We start from the raw sequence: 18,030 nt of genomic DNA, 5'->3' as shown, positions 1-18,030 counted from the left end.
AAGTTAGGTTAACTGTCCTAATATCAGCAAAGAGAAAAAAAGCATTTCTGAATTAAACATCAGTAATGTAGAGCATGACATGAGCTCCTTCTGATGCCACATTGGAAATGGGTCCAAACCAGCTCAGGGTTATGAGACAGAACAGAGAGGCCTTGGTGGGCATGTGAAATGTGGAGGTTGGTATTTGAAAGTTTGGAAAAAGTAATTAAAAACTTGTGATGCAACTAGAGCAGGTGCTGACAACAGAATCTATTACATTCAGGTTAATAATGTCAAGAATAGCCAGGCAACTGTGAGTATATCAATTGTGCAGTGTTAATTTGACACATTGCAGCACTACTAGCTAGGAACAACAACGAGGGCCCAGACGATGTGAGTATATGCAGATGCACAACACTTAGAATTTTTTCTTTTTTTTTTTTTTTTTTTTTGGTCACACTGTTGGTCACCACTTATCTGTGGCACGACTGCACTGTGCAAAGTGTTGGAAGTGTGCTAGACTACTTTTATTATTCAGGAATAAAAACGTGAGGTGCAATCACACATTCCTCTGAAAATAAATAAGTGAAAGCTCAAGTGACACTTCACCTTCCAGACAATACCTTCTGACCATTTCAGTGGTGGTGGTGACCTTTGACCTCTCTCCTGGTGTGGTTAGAGAGATCCTGGGCCGGTCCTGTGTAGACTGGTTGGGGACTCATGCAGCTCGCTCCCAGCTGTGCTCGGGATGAAGAGCCTTTATATTCCAAAGCTCGAGGCGAGGAGTAATTAGAGGAAAGTTTCTGACACAAAGGAATGTTACATTGAATGATGGCTTGGCAAAACTACTCTATCTCTTCTTTTCTCTGTGATGAATGACAACCTTTCAATACAGCTTTATGTGCAAGGACATTTCTAAGTTGTGGAAATTATTGCTAAGAATGGAAATTCTATTTTTAAATGCAATACTCACAGGGTGTAAATGTAATTGTTTTGATTTCTCAAAATTCTTGTAGTGCCTTTTCATTCTTGTAGTGCTCCCTTTTTTATGCAGGTGTCTTTTGCTTTTTGCAATTGTTAGTATTATTAGTAAAGACTGAATTAGCAGAGACCATGTTCCTGACATAATAGTTTAATATAAAAGTAGCTGACAACAATAATTTCTTCAATTTTCATTATGGCAATACTTATGTAGACATGAATGCATTTTCTTTCAATGTGTAATTCTTGCACTCCTGTTAAATTAAGTTTGTATTAGTGAAATATTGTGTTTTTTCCCCCAAGAGAGCTTATCTTGTCCCTTAATCAGTGATGCTACAGTGAACTGTGTCAGCATTCAGGAATGCTCTATGTAGATAAATATATACTTTCTGGCTAGTGCTGCAGTTATACAGGGAATGGTTGTCCAAAAAAAAAAAAAAAAAAAAAAAAAAAAAAAAAATCAGATCAAGTCCACATCCACAAAGATATCTTCCAATCAATGCAACTGACCAGGCTGTGCATTCATCAGAAAAACTTGTCTTGTGCTCTCATTTCTAACTTTGGGAGAGAATTGTTCATGTTCATGTGCATTGTTCATGTGTTCACAAGTGCCCTTCTGGGCCATAAAAACCACAAATTCGTTTGACAGCCATTCACCCTTAGGTCACACTTCTTTAAGTCACATTATTACAGGAGAAACCTATAGGTCAATATGTAAATAAAGCATATAACAGAATAAAATAACATTTTCACCCACACTGACAGGAAAAGAAATGGTGTTGGCTTAGACACATGTGGCTACACATTTTACCGACTGACTGAAGGGCCAAATAACAATGAAATGTTAAGTGCACTGTTCTTGGGCACGTACCCAGGTGTTCTCTAAAATAAAACTGACATAGTGCTGACAGGAGGGTCATAATGCACTTAAGCTGTACGCTGTATGAAGGATGACCCTGGTATTACCTACCCACTAAACTGCAGTTATCTGCTTGCTCACTTTTAAAGTCGTTAACAGTGTGTAATTTTGTTTATTGTTAAGATATTCATGTGAAGAATGTATGCACTGTGACAATAAGCTCTGCATACAGCCACTCCCCTTTTGGTCATGCTATTATTTTCTTGTTTATTTAGTTAACATCATCATTTTGCAGAGTAATTGCAGATCATTTTCCAACATAAATACTTTTTTTTTTTTTTTTTTTTTTTTTTTTTTTTTTTTTACTACTGCCATCTCACCAAACCCATGCAGAACATCCCAAAGGATGATGCAAACCAAACTGATTATTGTCATTGGATGGGAAACCTATGGATCACAAGCTGCATGAAACTTAAGTTTTGTTTCTGTTGCACTTCACGTAAACCCTTAATTAGTATTAGCCAAGAGAGTTGCAATTACTTACCAAGTAGTTCACTGCAGACTCTTTAGAGGGCAGCAGCTTTGTCGTGAGAGCTGTTGATGCTGAGATCCTCGGCGGGATTGCACTGCCCTCTGGCGGTAATGGAAAGTTTGTGGGTAAAAGAAAGTAAAAAGTGCCGGGCTGCACGCATGCGCAGAGCGGTGACACCGGCAGCTGGCTGAGCCCTGCAGGAGCGCTGCTTGTGTGTGAGCCGCTGCCTTCATCTTCAGCCATCTTAACCATGCTGGGCGCCGTGGGACGGTGCTGCACCGGGGCTCTGCAGGCTCTGAAGCCTGGGCTCAAGCACCTGAAGACGATCAGTGGGAAACATGCGGCTCTTTATTCGAGTAAGTTTTTAGACTTCTGAAACACCGTCCGGTCGCTTGTACTGTGTGTAGTAGTCCAGAGACTTGTCATGCGCATTTTGGCTGCATGCCGGGTGGACCAGGCCTCTCAGCTTTACCATTCAGTGACTTCATTCATTTACGATTAACACCGGGGACGTTTATTTCATCAACACATCTAAGATTAGTAGCAGTTCATTATTTTATGACATCAGTATCGGCTGCAGCTCTGTGGTTGCAAGTCAATGACCCTTCCAAATAGCTGGACACTGCACAACTCAGCTGCCTGTTGCAAGGGGCAGTATGGCAGTTTTCACCAAGGCAATCATCATAACTCTGTCAGTGCTGGAGTAACAAATAGTTTTTACTCAAAATTTGTATCCAGCTGTCCTTGCAGTCCCAGTAACTTTATCACTTGTGAAATAAGCCAACAGTGAACTTTGGGCCTCTGAAAGCTTCTGACTCTTTAAATACACATTTCTTAGCATGTTAAACGGTAAGAAAAATAATAATAAAATAAAAATGCATATATTGACTGCTGCGGCCTGCGTGCTTTGTTATTGTTCCTGCAGGCAGGGGATATGCTGCCCCAGCTGCTCAGGCAGCACTGGCCAATGGCCGCATCGTAGCTGTGATTGGTGCTGTTGTGGATGTCCAGTTTGATGAGGGCCTCCCTCCCATTCTCAATGCCCTGGAGGTGTTAGGCCGTGAGAGCAGACTGGTGCTTGAAGTTGCACAACATCTGGGTGAGTCTGCCGAATTACTGTATAGCATGTTTTTCTTAATAGAGGAAGGCTGTGTACATAAAACAGCTGCCTTTTTACTGGATGTGAATTCATTTTTTTTCTGCTGGTTTCTGCTGTTTTCCAATTACAGTTGGTACTCTTGATTTGTTGTTTAATACATATAGGCCTATATGACATTTAAATGCTGTGCTTTTTTTCAGGTGAGAACACTGTCCGCACAATTGCCATGGATGGCACAGAGGGTCTGGTGCGTGGACAGCAGGTTCTTGACACGGGAGCCCCCATCAGGATTCCTGTGGGCCCTGAGACACTGGGCAGGATCATGAATGTCATCGGAGAGCCCATTGATGAGAGGGGTCCAATTAACACCAAACAGTATGTGTCACATAGAAAATGTGTTAAATCTTTTCAAAATGGAGGGAATGTTGATGCTTGAATGGATTTTTAATATGTTTAAAAAAACATTTGCCTTACAGGACAGCTCCTATTCATGCTGAGGCCCCTGAGTTCACAGACATGAGTGTGGAACAGGAGATTTTGGTCACTGGCATTAAAGTGGTGGATCTGCTGGCCCCCTATGCCAAGGGAGGAAAAATTGGTGCGTGGTTTGTTTGACACCATGGAATTTTTGACTGCAATTACTGTGTTTGTATTTTATATTATCAATGTTTTTTTAATTTGTTGAGCATATTTTATTTCCCCAGGTCTGTTTGGTGGAGCTGGAGTCGGCAAAACTGTGTTGATTATGGAGTTGATCAACAACGTGGCCAAGGCTCATGGTGGCTACTCTGTGTTTGCTGGAGTGGGAGAGCGCACCCGTGAGGGAAATGACTTGTACCATGAAATGATTGAGTCTGGTGTCATTAATCTGAAAGACACCACGTCAAAGGTGAGAGCCTTCATAATCCAAAGCATTTTGAGTGATGCAGAGAGATCCTAGATAATGACCAGTGTGTTCATGTTCTCAGGTAGCGTTGGTGTACGGTCAGATGAATGAGCCTCCAGGTGCCCGTGCCAGAGTTGCTCTCACTGGTCTGACTGTTGCAGAATATTTCCGTGATCAGGAGGGACAGGATGTGCTTCTCTTCATTGACAACATCTTCAGGTTCACCCAGGCTGGATCAGAGGTCAGTGCTGTCACAGCCATCATAAAATAACAGATTCCTCATATCATGGCTCATAGTATTTCCGTCCCTCAGGTGTCTGCCCTGTTGGGTCGTATCCCCTCTGCTGTGGGTTACCAGCCAACTTTGGCCACAGATATGGGTACAATGCAGGAGAGAATTACCACCACCAAAAAGGGCTCCATCACCTCAGTACAGGTAAATGACACAGGTTGCTATTCACATGGCAGTGTCATCGCCTCTTTACTGACGGTTCATACTAAAAACTGCTGATTCTGTTGACAGGCCATCTATGTGCCTGCTGATGACTTAACGGACCCCGCTCCTGCCACTACTTTTGCTCACTTGGATGCAACAACTGTGTTGTCCCGTGCTATTGCTGAGCTTGGTATCTATCCTGCTGTGGACCCCCTGGATTCCACCTCTCGTATCATGGACCCCAACATTGTTGGAGCAGAACATTATGATGTTGCTCGTGGTGTACAGAAGATTCTTCAGGTAAGTCTTGCGCTGGGTGCTAACGTAAGTCGAATGCAAATTAAACTGAGCCCTTTCTAACTCCCAACTTTTTTTTTTTTTTTTTTTTTAGGATTACAAGTCCTTGCAGGACATCATTGCTATCCTGGGTATGGATGAGCTGTCTGAGGAGGACAAGTTGACTGTCGCTCGTGCTCGCAAGATCCAGAGGTTCTTGTCTCAGCCCTTCCAGGTAGCAGAAGTCTTCACCGGCCACCTGGGCAAGCTTGTGCCCCTTAAGGAGACAATCAAAGGCTTCAAGAGCATTCTAGCAGGTAGAGGACTGCACTGAGGTAAAGGCATTCTTAAAGGGATGGACTGAACAGGTTATCAAATGATGTTGACTTGATTCTCTCTCCCCAAGGTGAATATGATGCCCTGCCTGAGCAAGCGTTCTACATGGTGGGGCCCATTGAAGAAGTCGTCCAAAAGGCTGAGAAATTGGCCGAGGAGCATTCATAAATGACTTGTTGATAAGGTTGGATTGCTTTTTGAGATAAAAATTTGTACAGTATAATTTCTCATTGAGCAGTTTGTTATAACTTGCCCTCCTGAATATGTTCTATTATGGTTCTATTGAACTGAAAAGGTAAATATGGAATTAAAATATGTTGTTTTATATATATATATATATATATATATATATATATATATATGTATTTCTTGTCATTATTTGTTTTGTTAAACACTGGCCTTTTAGTTCTTTTATGAGTCAGTGAATAGAAAAATTTTTTGGGTGAAAACTTTGGTTTTATTGCAATCTAAATTATACCATATGAATATATAAGTCCTCAGCCAATCACATGGCGGAGTTTGGCATTTAACTCCTTTTCCTGTTTAAGGAGGCTGGTGGTGTGTTCTTTGTAGGCTTCAAAATCCTGTGAAATAATTGGGGGAAGATATTTTCAGCCCTTTGATGTACCACTACTAACTTAAGTTATTAGTACTCTATATTTCAACAAACCTTTTTCAGCTTCTCGCATTCTGTCAGGGATTCATCGAGAGCACGCTGGAGAGCCTTCACTTTGTCGTGTGCGTTCACAGCTGCTGCTTCCCGTTTAAACCTAAAGCAGGGTCAGGGATGCAGGGACAAGGACATAACTGGTGATATTTTAGGCAGCAATCTCTTAGTCTGAGGAGTCCAGATTGAGCTCTGCTGTGGTTATTATATATTTTTTCCCGAAATACAGTATGAGTACACCTACCGCTCTTCTGCTTTGATTCTGGCTTTTTTCTCCTCATTCCATTTTGCTTCTAACAAGTGGATTTCCTCCTGTTTCTCCTGTAATAAATCATGTAAGTTAAACAGGATGGTAAACGGATTCATTCCATACTGAATAATCATTTGAATGAGGGGAAAAAGTACTGATTTCTCATTCACCTGTATTACTTTTCCCCTTTCCATAGACAGATTCAGGAATTTGTCCTTTTCCTTGGTGAGGCTTGTTATACTTTCTTTCACTCTGATCTCTGTCAAAGCATAATCGTCTCCTGCCTTTTTTAGCTGAAGCTTCAGATCTGACAGTGCAGAAAAAGACACAGGTTTACAATTGCTCATATTCTGTAGCAGGAAACAGAGGGACAATAACATCATGACACACCTTTGCACATCTCTACAGACTTCTTTAGCTGCTGCTGGGTATCCTGCAGTTCATCACATAATGATTTCTCCCTTGATTGGTAGAGGGTTGTTTGTGCATTAAATTTAGACTGCCATTCAACTATTTCCTTTCTTGAAGAGCTGTAAAAAATATATAGTATGAAAATAGTGTAATGCAAATTTTAAATAATGCACAACTGACAACCTTTTTGAGAAAAATCTTACCAATATTCATTGTCCTTATTTGTGTATTTCTCTGAGAGCTGTTTGATTTCCTGTGTAAGTTTATCAACTAGCACTTCTTTATCTTGCAGTTTCTGGGAGAAAAGTGTCTCATTTTCAGAGCGCAGGTGTTTGTTCTCCAGCTCAAGACGGGCATTCTGTCTTTTATAATCGTTCATGAAAGCGATCATTTTCTCGTGGTTGCTGGCCAAGTCCGTGAATCTTCTCTCGAAAATGGTTGACTTCTTCCTTTCCAAGTCCAGTTCCTTGTGTTTGACTGCCACTCGGTCTTCCAGGTCCGTGTTCATTTTCTGCAGTGACCGACAACGGAGAAGCATCTCGTCTGCTCCTTGTTTCAAAATACAGATTAAACTTGACTGCTCATCAACCCGGGAACGCAACATTTCTGTTTCCGTTTTATCTTCTGTAGCAAGGCCGCGCAGTTTCTCCAGCGTCTGGACACTGTCGACCTCCTGCGGGAGTTAGGAAAGGTTAAAAACTAAAATAAATAAATAAATAAATAAAATGAAGCTCTCAACGTCAATGTGGCAAACACCATACCTAGAAAGACAGGTAGGTTAATCGAGTGACTACAGAAAATAAAATTACATATCAGTAAAGCAACGTCACCTCGCAATATGACCGTCAGCAATTAGCTAACGTCAGTTCAGCTCTTTCCACAAGTTTAATCTATCTTAATTAAAGGTACATCGTTAGATAAATACTGTTTAAACTGTTCAAATGCTATTCACAGCAAAATGCTACATACATTAAGAGAGGACACATGTGTAACATTAATGTAGCTATAGTTATGCTGAGTTATAACAATGTAGCCTAACTTTAGTTATGTATTGGAATGCAGCGAGTTAAGCTAGGTTTGGGTGACTGGGCTGATACCCACAGCTATTTTATAAATATTTAGCATTAGGTTAATGTAATGCATACTTTGTGACCTTGTTCAACTGTATTCAAGACATATTACGACGCTGAGTTAACAGAATTACACCTTGTAACTGCGTAAAGTCGACTTAACCTCTTTGATGTCGCTCATCATCTTCATGAGGTCTCTTGCATTTCCCAGTGGAGATGCCATGTCAGCAGGAGAGGAGCTTAAAACGTGAGTAAAGCGCTCACAGAGACAATCTTTTGCCTATGCTCTGCCCTGCTTCATAGACACTGCACACTCATAGACACTGCTCCAAAAGTTTCCAGTGTTGCTGCTTGGTTGCTACTGACAACCATCTTTAAATCTCCCGAGAGCAGCGGCAGGTGAGATGATGCTGCCGCTGCACCACACGGTGGCGCTGTCGGGCTTTTTATAGCCACGGCCAGAGTTACAGAATGAGGCACCTACGGACCAATTTGCAAAACTATGCTCGAAGCCACCCAGACTTTCCTGATTTTCTTTTTTAAATGAATTAACATTTCAGTCTATTAATAGATTAATTTTATTCAACCTCTACTGTTTTTCATTTTTAATTTTGACAACGAGACTCTAAATGGCCCAGCAGTTAATTTATTTTTGGGGTAATGTCCTTTTTTGTGAAATGATCCTAGAATACGGGAATTTTCTGTGATAATCCTATAATATTCCGTTAGGGGCTTAGTTTGCCTGTGGTGCCTTAATAGTATGTTTATACAGACATTTTGTTATTGTTTTATCTGCCATGGTATCAGTTTAATATTCTTGCCTATTCACTTTTAGTATTTATGCTCTTGCTGTGATATTTATATTGTTTTTTTTTTTTTTTTTTTTTTTTTAATGTGTTAGTTTGTTTTATTTTGGGCGGCTGCAACCATTATTTTCACGAGTTATCAAATCGAATGATTTATATTTTTGCAACCTAAATACACGGTGCTATTTGCCCACAGTGGGTGAAGAAGGGCTATACTCCTGGACAGCTACAGTATGGTGAAAATCCATGGAAGTGGTGGAATAATCACGAGCAGTCGGGACAGCTCGGACCACGGCATTATGCAGATTCCAGGGCAAGAGGGATTTATCCGGAGGGCCGAGGTTGGGGGAGCGGCTGTCCCGGCCTTTGTGCACGCCCCTTTTCATCAACTAGCGGGACAAGAAAGACACAGAGGAAAGCAACAGCATCCCAGCCCAGTCCCTACAGCTCCTCCATCTGCCCAGCTTCAGAGCGGAGCTGGACGGACCAGCCGGGACCCAGCAGCAGAATGTGGAGAGCACTGCTGATAAAACTCTTGCTCCTCTTAATTTGCTGTGTTATTCGGTGCCATTCTGAAGGTAAGCAGTGGATTTCTTCAGACTTTTTTTTATGTGAGTGTTCACAGGCTGTCAGAGGAATGATTCATTGAGGACCTGCAGAGCTGTTGTGTTGCTATTGATTGCCTCAGTGCACTTGTTGCACATCAAAACAAACCGAGCGCCCTATTCATGTGAAAAGGAAATAGAATAATTGAGGGCTATATCAATTTGTACGGCAAAAAAGAAGACAGATACAGTCGAATTATTAACCATAGAAGTGTTTGATTGGAAATAGTTAATAGAAATTAGATGGAATCCTGGAAATAATCTGGGATAGCCCTGTTGTTGATTCAGAGCCATTACTTTTAATGCAATTATACCAGCCTTGGCAATACTTGTTAAGTGGCCACTAGGTAAAACAAATTTGATTCCCGAGCACAATGTCTTAGCACTTATTATATTACAGGTTGAGCACAAAGCCTTTCTCAGACAGATTGGAAGTTCTCTTGAGGAACTTTTGCCTGAGCTTTACTGTTGCTAGGTAACAAAAAAGAGCATGTGACTTACAGACAATCTGTGTGGACTGAAAGCTACTGGTACAAATCTCATTCAGTGGAGTAGGTTTCTCGGTGCAAAACCCTTATGGATGAGCAGCAACCTGACTCTACCTCAAGCAACATGTTTCTTTTTCGACTCAAGCAGGAAAAAGAATGATGACATATTGTTTTATGTGTGCGCCAGTCTTGTGTTTGTCTCATGTGGTTGTAGCCTGGCTAGATCCTGCTTCTTCGAATTGTAATCTGCTTTCTTTTTGCTCAACCCTTAGTATGTAAGCTCCTTAGTGTGAATCAAGCAACTAATTACACCGCAGCTGCTGCAGAAAGGAAGCATTTCTCCCTAAGGAACAGTTCTGACCTAAGGAAAAGGGTGTTTGCTAACAGCAAGAGGGAAAGTTGTTAAAACCTGTTACTTAGGCATTTAGAGACACAGTCTTTTATACATTTATCAAATACTTTGCCCTTATTTTCTTACTGGCTGATAGACATACCAAACAAGCAATCAAAAAGAAAAAAAAAATGTTTATTTAACAGAAAAGACTGCACAGACTGTCAGCCTGTGTTGACACTCAGATTGTAACGATGTAATTTTACATGGCATTTCCTTTGATTCAGAGCTGTCACGGTGATTATAGCTGGCAATTTGGAAATGCTGATCAGAACCAAAAATGTCCAAAATGACTTACATGATAACCACAGCATCTTAGAGCTGCACATAGTCAGCATGTTCATGTTGATTATTAGCAGGGATTTGTTGTGATTAACAGACAATGATGTGGCCCACTTAAGTAAAATGCAGAGTGTTTTAGGTTGTAATGACTCACCAGGCTATTAACATTCCAGGCCTTCACTGATCTTTAACCTGAGGTGTTATTTTGCTCCATCAGTGTTTTGAAAAACACTGCCTGCTTTTGATAATTGTTTCATTGATCATCTTTTGTAACACATTGTCTTGGCCTTGCACTTGAGGGTGCTGCAGAATGCTTACACTTGCATATATAGCTAATGTGACCCAGGCCTGTCATGTTAAAACATCACCTAAATTACTTTCAAACAACAAAAGCTTTGGTTGATGAATAATCTTCGTCTTGGTTCGTTAACTACCCCCTGCTATTTTTGCTGTTCAGACATTTTTTTTGCCAGTAAATTGAGTTGTTTTCTTTATTAATCACTGGTCAGTGAAATCTGTGATTTTAATTAATAACATATTAAGTGCACAATGAGAACTTTGATAGAGTTTCTCCCAAAATAACTCCATCATGGCCCTATTATTTTCATATTGGAATATGAAATATTAAAGGAAAAACAAACAGTTCATCTCCTAATGTGATTTTTTCTGGTTATTTTTTGGTTGAGTGGGTGGCTTGACTGTCTCAGTTTAATACAGCCTATTTTTAGTTTGAGTCTGTAATGATGTTGCAAAAAATGGTCTTTTGTTGTGTTGAAACTTTTCAAGGCTCAGAAACCTGGCCAGCACGTGCATGTTAAACCTCACACATGCAGGGTCCTTTCCGGTGTAGGGGCCTAAATCCTTGAGCAACAGTAACACTGCATTAGAAATGGGAACACAGTTGGCACAAATAAAGGACAAATCCTTTGCTTTTCTGCAGCTCCCCCAGTCTAGGTTACAGACCTCTCTGTGACACAGAGGATGGAGTTCAGCTGGTGTGCTATGACTCACTGTACGGAGAAGAAATAAGTAATTCAATACCTGGCTCAACTGCATTGTGACAACTTAATACATAATTCTTTTGACTCATGCGTTTGTTAACACATTTACCAGAACTTATGATAAGTTTTCCTTTGAAGCACCAATTCTAACTTGCCCAAGCCTTTATTCATCACTCCATTTCTTTCTTCCTTTTGCGCCTATGCCACTGCCAAAGTCCCTTGGTTTTTCACTGTTTTGTGTGTAGCAGTAAGAGCCAAAGTCAGTTGTTTGGCAATTGACTGCATTCTGTTGCATTGATTTCCATATGAAATAGGCAGCAGCACTTCGCTCTGACAGCATGGACGGATCCAGCGCTTCATGCTGCCAGCAGCCGTTTTCTCCACACACATTCAATGAGTGCAGAGGGCTGCACCAAAACAAGGCGGTATTGATGAAAGCCTGAACACATCTTTCAGGGGCCCCACGTGACAAGAAAGAGATGTTTCAGGGTAGTGGACAGGTGTTTTGAGAAGGGACTTATGTTCAACTTTTGGCTTTTCGCAGGAAGCCAGCCTACTGTACTCCGCTTTCTGCTGTCCATCTCCATAGTGGCTTTTGCAGGGTGACACTTCCAGTTATGAGGTTGCATCCCTGCTGGCTCCTCTTTTGTGCCATTGTGATTTCACAGTGGGGTTTAAGGCATTGGGAGGCTTCATTCTAATGAAAATTCCTCTCCTGCTCTTCTTTGTTTGGCAGTAGTAGGGCGTCCTTATCTTCCTCCATGGATAGTGTGGGGCTCTTGCCTGCTGTGGGTTTAAGTTGGCTAATTAGAAAAGACATGGCCAGAGAGCAGGAAAAAGAAAACACCAAATTACACAAAACAAAGCCAGACACAAAAATAAAAATAGCACCAGTCCTCAGACTAGTTGACTTTCATATTGCCCTGCTCTTAATTTAGTCTTAATATTGATTGACAGAGTCAAATTGTGCCTTTGTCAGGATGAAGACAGACACATTTGGAGATTAAGGAAAAGTTACAAAGAAGACGTTCTTTGCAGAATGTAAGAAGAACTCTCACACAAGATAGTGCTGTTGAAAGGTTCAGCTCTAGTGTAGCTGTCACCTTTCCCAGAAGTGATACTGTCAGGAAACACTGGCTGCATTGGAAAGTCTTAGCAGATTGGTTTCTCTTTGGCATACATGGTTTATAAGTAGTCAGCTTAGATCTGAATGTATAGCTACTATGGACTACTATCTCATTTTCCCCCCATTAGATATTAGTCGTGGTCTTATAAACTATTCTTTAAAATTTTACCCTTAATATTTGTGTAGATTTAGTTTTAGTATGTTATTCTTATTAAAAAAAAAAAAGTATAGTGGACTATTGTATGTAGTGCTTAATATAGCAGTTTTTGAATTCAAAATCTCAAATTTTGTCTGCAAATGCCAATATTGCTTATGCATTAACCTCCTAGTATGAGTTTTTTGTTTGATATTACCTGGAAAAACATGATTTAGAGAAATGAATACAACTGGGGATGCTGACTTTGTATTTAATTTTTGGTAAGGTTATATATAGATTTGCCTGTTTTTTTTTTTTTCTTTATCATTCCTTCTCTGTGTAAGCAACAGTGTTGTCCAGACATTCAATACTTTACCGATTTAACTGTAATAATAATAATACTAATAATACTAATAATAAAAACATTCTTATTTGTGTAACTGAACACATGCCTGTGTCATTCCTATGGTGTGTGCAACACTTGTCCTACCTACCATGTTATAGATGATGCTGAACGCTCTGGGATCATTGCCTTGCAACAAAGACTTCCTTTGAGCAGATGGGGAGCAATTTTATCATTAGTAAACTGAGTAGGAAAAGGGATTGCCTCTCAGATAGCGGCTGAAGGAGTTAAATATGAAGCCTGTTTGGCTGGGGTGGTAGTGAAGCAGTTTGGTGGTTTGGCTAATTAATCTGAGACAAGAGCCCATGATATGAGCCTATTGCAAAGCTTTTAGTGCAGTAGCTCAGGCAGTGACCCCACAACTGTAGTGGAAGTGATCCATCTTAAAAGAGTACATTACTAAAGGAGATGATAAACCACTGGCTCTCAATACAATAAACTCCTCACACACACGGCATTAATAAAATGGATAGGTTAGTATTTTGTAGGAGATTAATTTGTCTGATTTGGTAGTTTGTTTTAAAAGAATTACATTTTTATCTGACCAAGGGACCTACTTTGTTGCTGAGGCTATTATACATATGAGAAGGAAACTCTTTTAACTTCATAGCATTTTCTAATCTTTAAACTTATAACATGATGGTCTCCTTTTACTTATGTATGCTCATAATTACTTGCATTAAGTTTAAACAAATGTTAATATTAAAATCCAACTTAGCTCCAGAGCAATTCAAACATTGTTGCATGGACACAGAGGGTGAAGTGCAGAATTTGATTTTAGATAATATATCTTGTTTTCAGTTGGAGGTTTGTTTTGCCAGTGTAGGGAGCTATTTGATCAAGAGGGGAGAGTGAATAAGACTGGACAGAGATAGACCACCGACCCCAGGCATGCACCACCAACCACCACCTTACGTCTCTTCTCAGCGAAGAATTTGGGTTGAAAGGGTTGCGGTACCACCCAGTACCACTATTTATCCCAATTACATTTCTGACCAGGAACAGCATGCTCCATAAATCAGGTTGTCAGAGAGAGACAATCAGAAATGCACATTCCTATTTGGACAGGTCTGACAGAGCACTCTGTCACTGAACTATGTTGCTAGAGTCAATCTCCCCTGGAAAACATCAGGGAAGGTAGAGTGGTGGTACCTTATCTCCACAGATGCCACTCAGTGAGAACTTCAAAAGGAGGGTTGGGATGAGTGCGGTGAAGGTTGTGTAACTGTCTGGAGGATGGCTGGCACGCTTGTCTCCAGCGCTTGTCAATGCTGTTAACAGCATGCTTCATCAATGAAAGGCATTCGTACCCCTTCATGGCTGTTGAGATGTTTTTTTAGAAAAATACATTAAGGATTTATCAATTCCAGAAGAAGTAATCAACATTGAAAAAGGAGAGGGCTTTCTTTAAAGGATCCCTAGATTAATTGAGCACTTTGGATGAAAGTTGTGAGAGCATGCAAGCAAAAGGTTTGATCCCATTTTTTATGTGTTAGGATGTGAATTGGGGCAGTTCCGCTGTGGGACAGGCCGATGTATCCCAGGGGACTGGCACTGTGATGGGACAGCAGACTGTGTGGATGACTCTGATGAACAGGACTGCCGTAAGTAGCCTGGCAAGATACAGCTCCTGACAGGGTTAACACATTTACTCTACATTTAGGATTTAAATGTCACTTTATCATCACTATTCTAGCTTACAGTCAGCCACAGTAAACGCTAAGATGTTCTGTGTGTCCATCCACAGCTCAAGTAACATGTGATGAGAGCCATTTCCAGTGTTTGAGTGATGGTGAGTGTATCCCAGATGTGTGGGTGTGCGACGATGAGGAGGACTGTGAGGATGGCTCAGATGAGAGGCAACACTGCCGTAAGTATTTTATAAAATGTGAACATTCAATGCTCATTAACCAGTAGATTCTTTAGATTAATGAGCTTGAGGCACACATGCAAATCCTGCATGGCAAAAAAGTCATCATCTTCACTGTCCTACTCTCAGCTTGATATGTGAACATTTTGATGATGTGTTGGAACGGTATCTATTTCAGGTGCATCAAACTCCAACTGCCCACAGGAAATATTTGACTGAAACTTTTTTATGTGTTACTCAGTTACTCTTTAATCTGTCCCCAGCTGGGAGGACATGCACCAGCAGCCAGTTCAGCTGCAATAACGGGGCCTGCATCCCGGGAGAATACCGATGTGACCGGCTGGCCGACTGCTCAGATGCGTCTGACGAGAGAGATTGCCGTAAGTCCCTTCCAGGGTGGTTTGCCTTTTTTTTAACCTCAGACTCCTGTGGCATTTTAATCAATTTGTTAAGATTAAGAGGCTCGCTGACTGACAGAATGGGCCACAATATGCTTCTTGTTGTCAGAGGTTGATTGCAGATTCCTTGGTGGATTAGTCAAGCTGAAGTTCAGCTGCTATTCCATTATTGTGCCGACATGGTAGACTCCCAGCACCACACATTGTGATAATCTCACAATTGCATAAAGAATGCTGTGTCTGTTTCTGGTGCTAATAGTAAACTTGTCTCTTATCCTTCTCGTTAGCTTTTCACATTCTGTGATGTTTCCAGAAGGCTTAAAATGAACCTTTGTGTTGTTTTTCACTGACTTAAAAGCTTCAGTGTATTGAGAAGGTTAATTATCATATTGAATGTCTGATAGGTCAGCCAAGGTTCTGTATTACGAGTAAAAAAACAATTCAAACAGCATGATTGGTCATAAGGATAATAGTTTATAGCAGCTTCCAGTAAGGAAGCTTGAAACAATTTGGACCAGAAAATATCACAATATTCATTGTCTGTATGAGCTCAGAACTTACTTTGCTAAGGAAATTGTGAGCTTGACTCAAATGCATATAATAATCATACTTTGCTGATAACTTCCAGATTACCCTGAGTGTCCACAGCTGAGGTGTGCTAATGGAGCCTGCTTCAACCGGACCCAGCGATGTGACCAGATACTGGACTGCCGCGATGGCTCTGATGAGGCAAATTGCAGTAAGCATCTGATCTCGTCAGTTTTTATGATAAACAGTTGAAGTGGTAGCTATTGTTATGCCTCTCCAAGCATCTTCACTGGGAGATAGAGAAAAACAAGCACAGAAATAGTGACTTCCATGATGGTGCCATCTACAATAACATCCACAGCATGGCAATAAATGATCACTAAATGATGCTTGTGTTTGTTGCTGTTTTCTTTAGCACAGCACTGCAGCACAGGCCGGTTCCAGTGTCGCAATGGGGAGTGCGTTCCTCAGCGCTATGTCTGTGACCATGATGATGACTGTGGAGACAGAAGTGATGAGCAGAATTGCAGTATGCACCCTTCCTCTCTCCCCCCTCTTCTCCTTCAATCCCTTCCCCATGTCTTCCCTTTCCATTCACACAAATACTGTAGATGTACCGCTAACTTTGTCTTGACCTGGTCTTTTCTATGTATTAATTACTTCTCCCTTCTCCTGCAGCGTATCCTACTTGTAGAGGGAACTACTTTACTTGCCCCAGTGGCCGTTGTATCCACCAAGTCTGGCTTTGTGATGGAGAGGACGACTGTGAAGACAATGCTGATGAAAAAGGCTGTGGTATGGATGCTTTAGTGGGAACACAATAAAATCCAGTCATTACATATCTAGGGCATTTCCTGTATTAGGCAAGAAACCCTAGACATTTGGCTGGTTAAGTAGGGGAACACTTTAATGGCTAACAACTTGAGCTCTCTGTGTGAACCTGATTCACCTCCAGTCTCCATGGTTGGTATGAGCTAGCAAGGCACTATGCCTGTGCTCCTTTAAGTGTGTTATTCAAATGCCTCTTTGTGGCACAAGATCGCACAGCTCTCCAAAGGGCTTTAGAATTCCTCCACGCTGCTGTGAAGAGTGTGTGTTTTTAGAGGATGGGCTGCAGAAGCCCTCTGAGCCCCCATGTGACCCCCTCAAAGCTCCACTCCCCCTGCACCGATTTAAAGTGACAGTGATTTCCCAGACAATGAAGTCTGAGTCACCATTCCCTTGAGTTCAGCACTACATTCCTGTGGAGATAAGGCTGCCTGTCCTCATTGCATACCTCACACATTGAGTATCTTTTTACACACCCACCAATGCGACATGTCTAAAACTCCCTTGCCAGCCCATTTTCCCCACTTTCTCTTAATGCCCTGGCACTGATGATGGGTTTGCTTTGTCTACAGATAATGTGCCACGCGAGTGTTACCCTGGAGAATGGCCCTGTCCATCCTCTGGCTTGTGTATCCCCATGGATCAGCTGTGTGATGGAACGGCTCACTGTCCCGGGGGCGAAGATGAAACCAACACCACTGCTGGGCGCAACTGCAGTTAGTACCAATACAACTTGTGTCAAATGCAAATTAAACCTTTTCATCTGTCATGTCATGTCATGTCATGTCATATCTGTCTATCTATCTATCTATCTATCTATCTATCTATCTATCTATCTATCTATCTGTCTAATGTGAGAGTAATTCTGAAACAATATGTGTTGTGTCTTCTGTGGTGGTAAGGTATCTGGAGATGCGCCTCTCTAAGCTGTGAACATCGTTGTCATGCTTCCCCTGAGGGAGGAACCTGCTCCTGTCCTTCTGGATACATCGTCAACAACAACAATAGTCGCTCCTGTATTGGTACCTACCGCTCATTCATTTTGTGACTGAACCATAACGTAGTGAACTGCTTTTGGCATGAAGATGTCAGCTGGTTTATTTGTGGTCACCATGGACACTTGATCACAGGGTTCCAAAAGTGCGTGGAAACGGCTTAACCTGAAAAAATACTCCAAAACTGGAAAATGGACAATGAACATAAATACTGACACTGTAGCTATAGTGCCTACAGATTAGGTGGGATTCTTATTATAATGTCAGCCTGATCACCTCCAAATCAAAACTGGAATACAGTAGCAATGCATGTAAAATTTGATATTTATGTGTCCCTACTTACAATTTATGAATGACATTTTTTTCTTCCTACAATTAGGGATGCTTCTGT

At 41.2% G+C, this 18,030-nt stretch overlaps 3 protein-coding genes across 4 annotated transcripts in view; 2 read left to right on the top strand and 1 right to left on the bottom strand.

Annotated features, from left to right (window-relative positions):
- Positions 1–2,522: 2,522 nt before the first annotated feature.
- Positions 2,523–5,725, top strand: LOC115380380 (ATP synthase subunit beta, mitochondrial-like). Its single transcript, XM_030081527.1, has 10 exons — positions 2,523–2,707; positions 3,277–3,450; positions 3,651–3,825; positions 3,927–4,048; positions 4,155–4,339; positions 4,419–4,577; positions 4,650–4,772; positions 4,860–5,072; positions 5,164–5,365; positions 5,455–5,725. Exons 1-10 carry the CDS (start codon positions 2,602–2,604, stop codon positions 5,550–5,552), a joined length of 1,557 nt encoding a protein of 518 aa, XP_029937387.1. The 5' UTR covers positions 2,523–2,601; the 3' UTR covers positions 5,553–5,725.
- Positions 5,726–5,831: 106 nt separating this feature from the next.
- zgc:172182 (coiled-coil domain-containing protein 89) lies at positions 5,832–9,940 on the bottom strand. 2 transcript variants are annotated; one of them, XM_030081530.1, is made up of 7 exons: positions 9,695–9,940; positions 6,916–7,385; positions 6,692–6,831; positions 6,472–6,608; positions 6,296–6,372; positions 6,055–6,154; positions 5,832–5,968 (listed from the first exon to the last, which is right to left on the bottom strand). In XM_030081530.1, the coding sequence occupies exons 1-7, from the start codon at positions 9,734–9,736 to the stop codon at positions 5,882–5,884; spliced, it is 1,053 nt and encodes a 350-aa protein (XP_029937390.1). In that variant the 5' UTR covers positions 9,737–9,940; the 3' UTR covers positions 5,832–5,881. The 2 variants fall into 2 exon arrangements, with proteins under 2 accessions (XP_029937390.1, XP_029937388.1); XM_030081528.1 differs by lacking the exon at positions 9,695–9,940 and adding an exon at positions 7,946–8,104.
- Positions 8,888–18,030, top strand: part of lrp2a (low density lipoprotein receptor-related protein 2a) — a 51,556-nt gene continuing 42,413 nt past the window's right edge. The window contains 12 exon segments of the mRNA XM_030081526.1: positions 8,888–8,928; positions 8,930–8,973; positions 8,976–9,020; positions 9,023–9,166; positions 14,517–14,624; positions 14,768–14,890; positions 15,154–15,270; positions 15,917–16,027; positions 16,232–16,345; positions 16,495–16,611; positions 17,217–17,360; positions 17,547–17,666. Of these exon segments, the coding sequence (XP_029937386.1) occupies positions 8,888–8,928; positions 8,930–8,973; positions 8,976–9,020; positions 9,023–9,166; positions 14,517–14,624; positions 14,768–14,890; positions 15,154–15,270; positions 15,917–16,027; positions 16,232–16,345; positions 16,495–16,611; positions 17,217–17,360; positions 17,547–17,666 (1,228 nt within the window).

This window comes from Myripristis murdjan, chromosome 21 (assembly GCF_902150065.1).
Source record: "Myripristis murdjan chromosome 21, fMyrMur1.1, whole genome shotgun sequence".
Classification (NCBI taxonomy): Eukaryota; Metazoa; Chordata; class Actinopteri; order Holocentriformes; family Holocentridae; genus Myripristis; species Myripristis murdjan.
The sequence above is the reverse complement of the archived record's forward strand: the minus strand, read 5'-3'. Positions and strand labels throughout refer to the sequence as shown.

Coding starts and splice junctions, on each gene's coding strand:
- LOC115380380 (XM_030081527.1), top strand. CDS start 2,602: ATGCTGGGCGCCGTGGGACGGTGCTGCACCGGGGCTCTGCAGGCTCTG. Junction 3,451..3,650: donor TGAAGTTGCACAACATCTGG/GTGAGTCTGCCG, acceptor GCTTTTTTTCAG/GTGAGAACACTGTCCGCACA. Junction 4,578..4,649: donor TCACCCAGGCTGGATCAGAG/GTCAGTGCTGTC, acceptor TCCGTCCCTCAG/GTGTCTGCCCTGTTGGGTCG.
- zgc:172182 (XM_030081528.1), bottom strand. CDS start 8,005: ATGGCATCTCCACTGGGAAATGCAAGAGACCTCATGAAGATGATGAGC. Junction 6,832..6,915: donor AATAAGGACAATGAATATTG/GTAAGATTTTTC, acceptor TATTTTTTACAG/CTCTTCAAGAAAGGAAATAG. Junction 5,969..6,054: donor AATGCGAGAAGCTGAAAAAG/GTTTGTTGAAAT, acceptor ATTATTTCACAG/GATTTTGAAGCCTACAAAGA.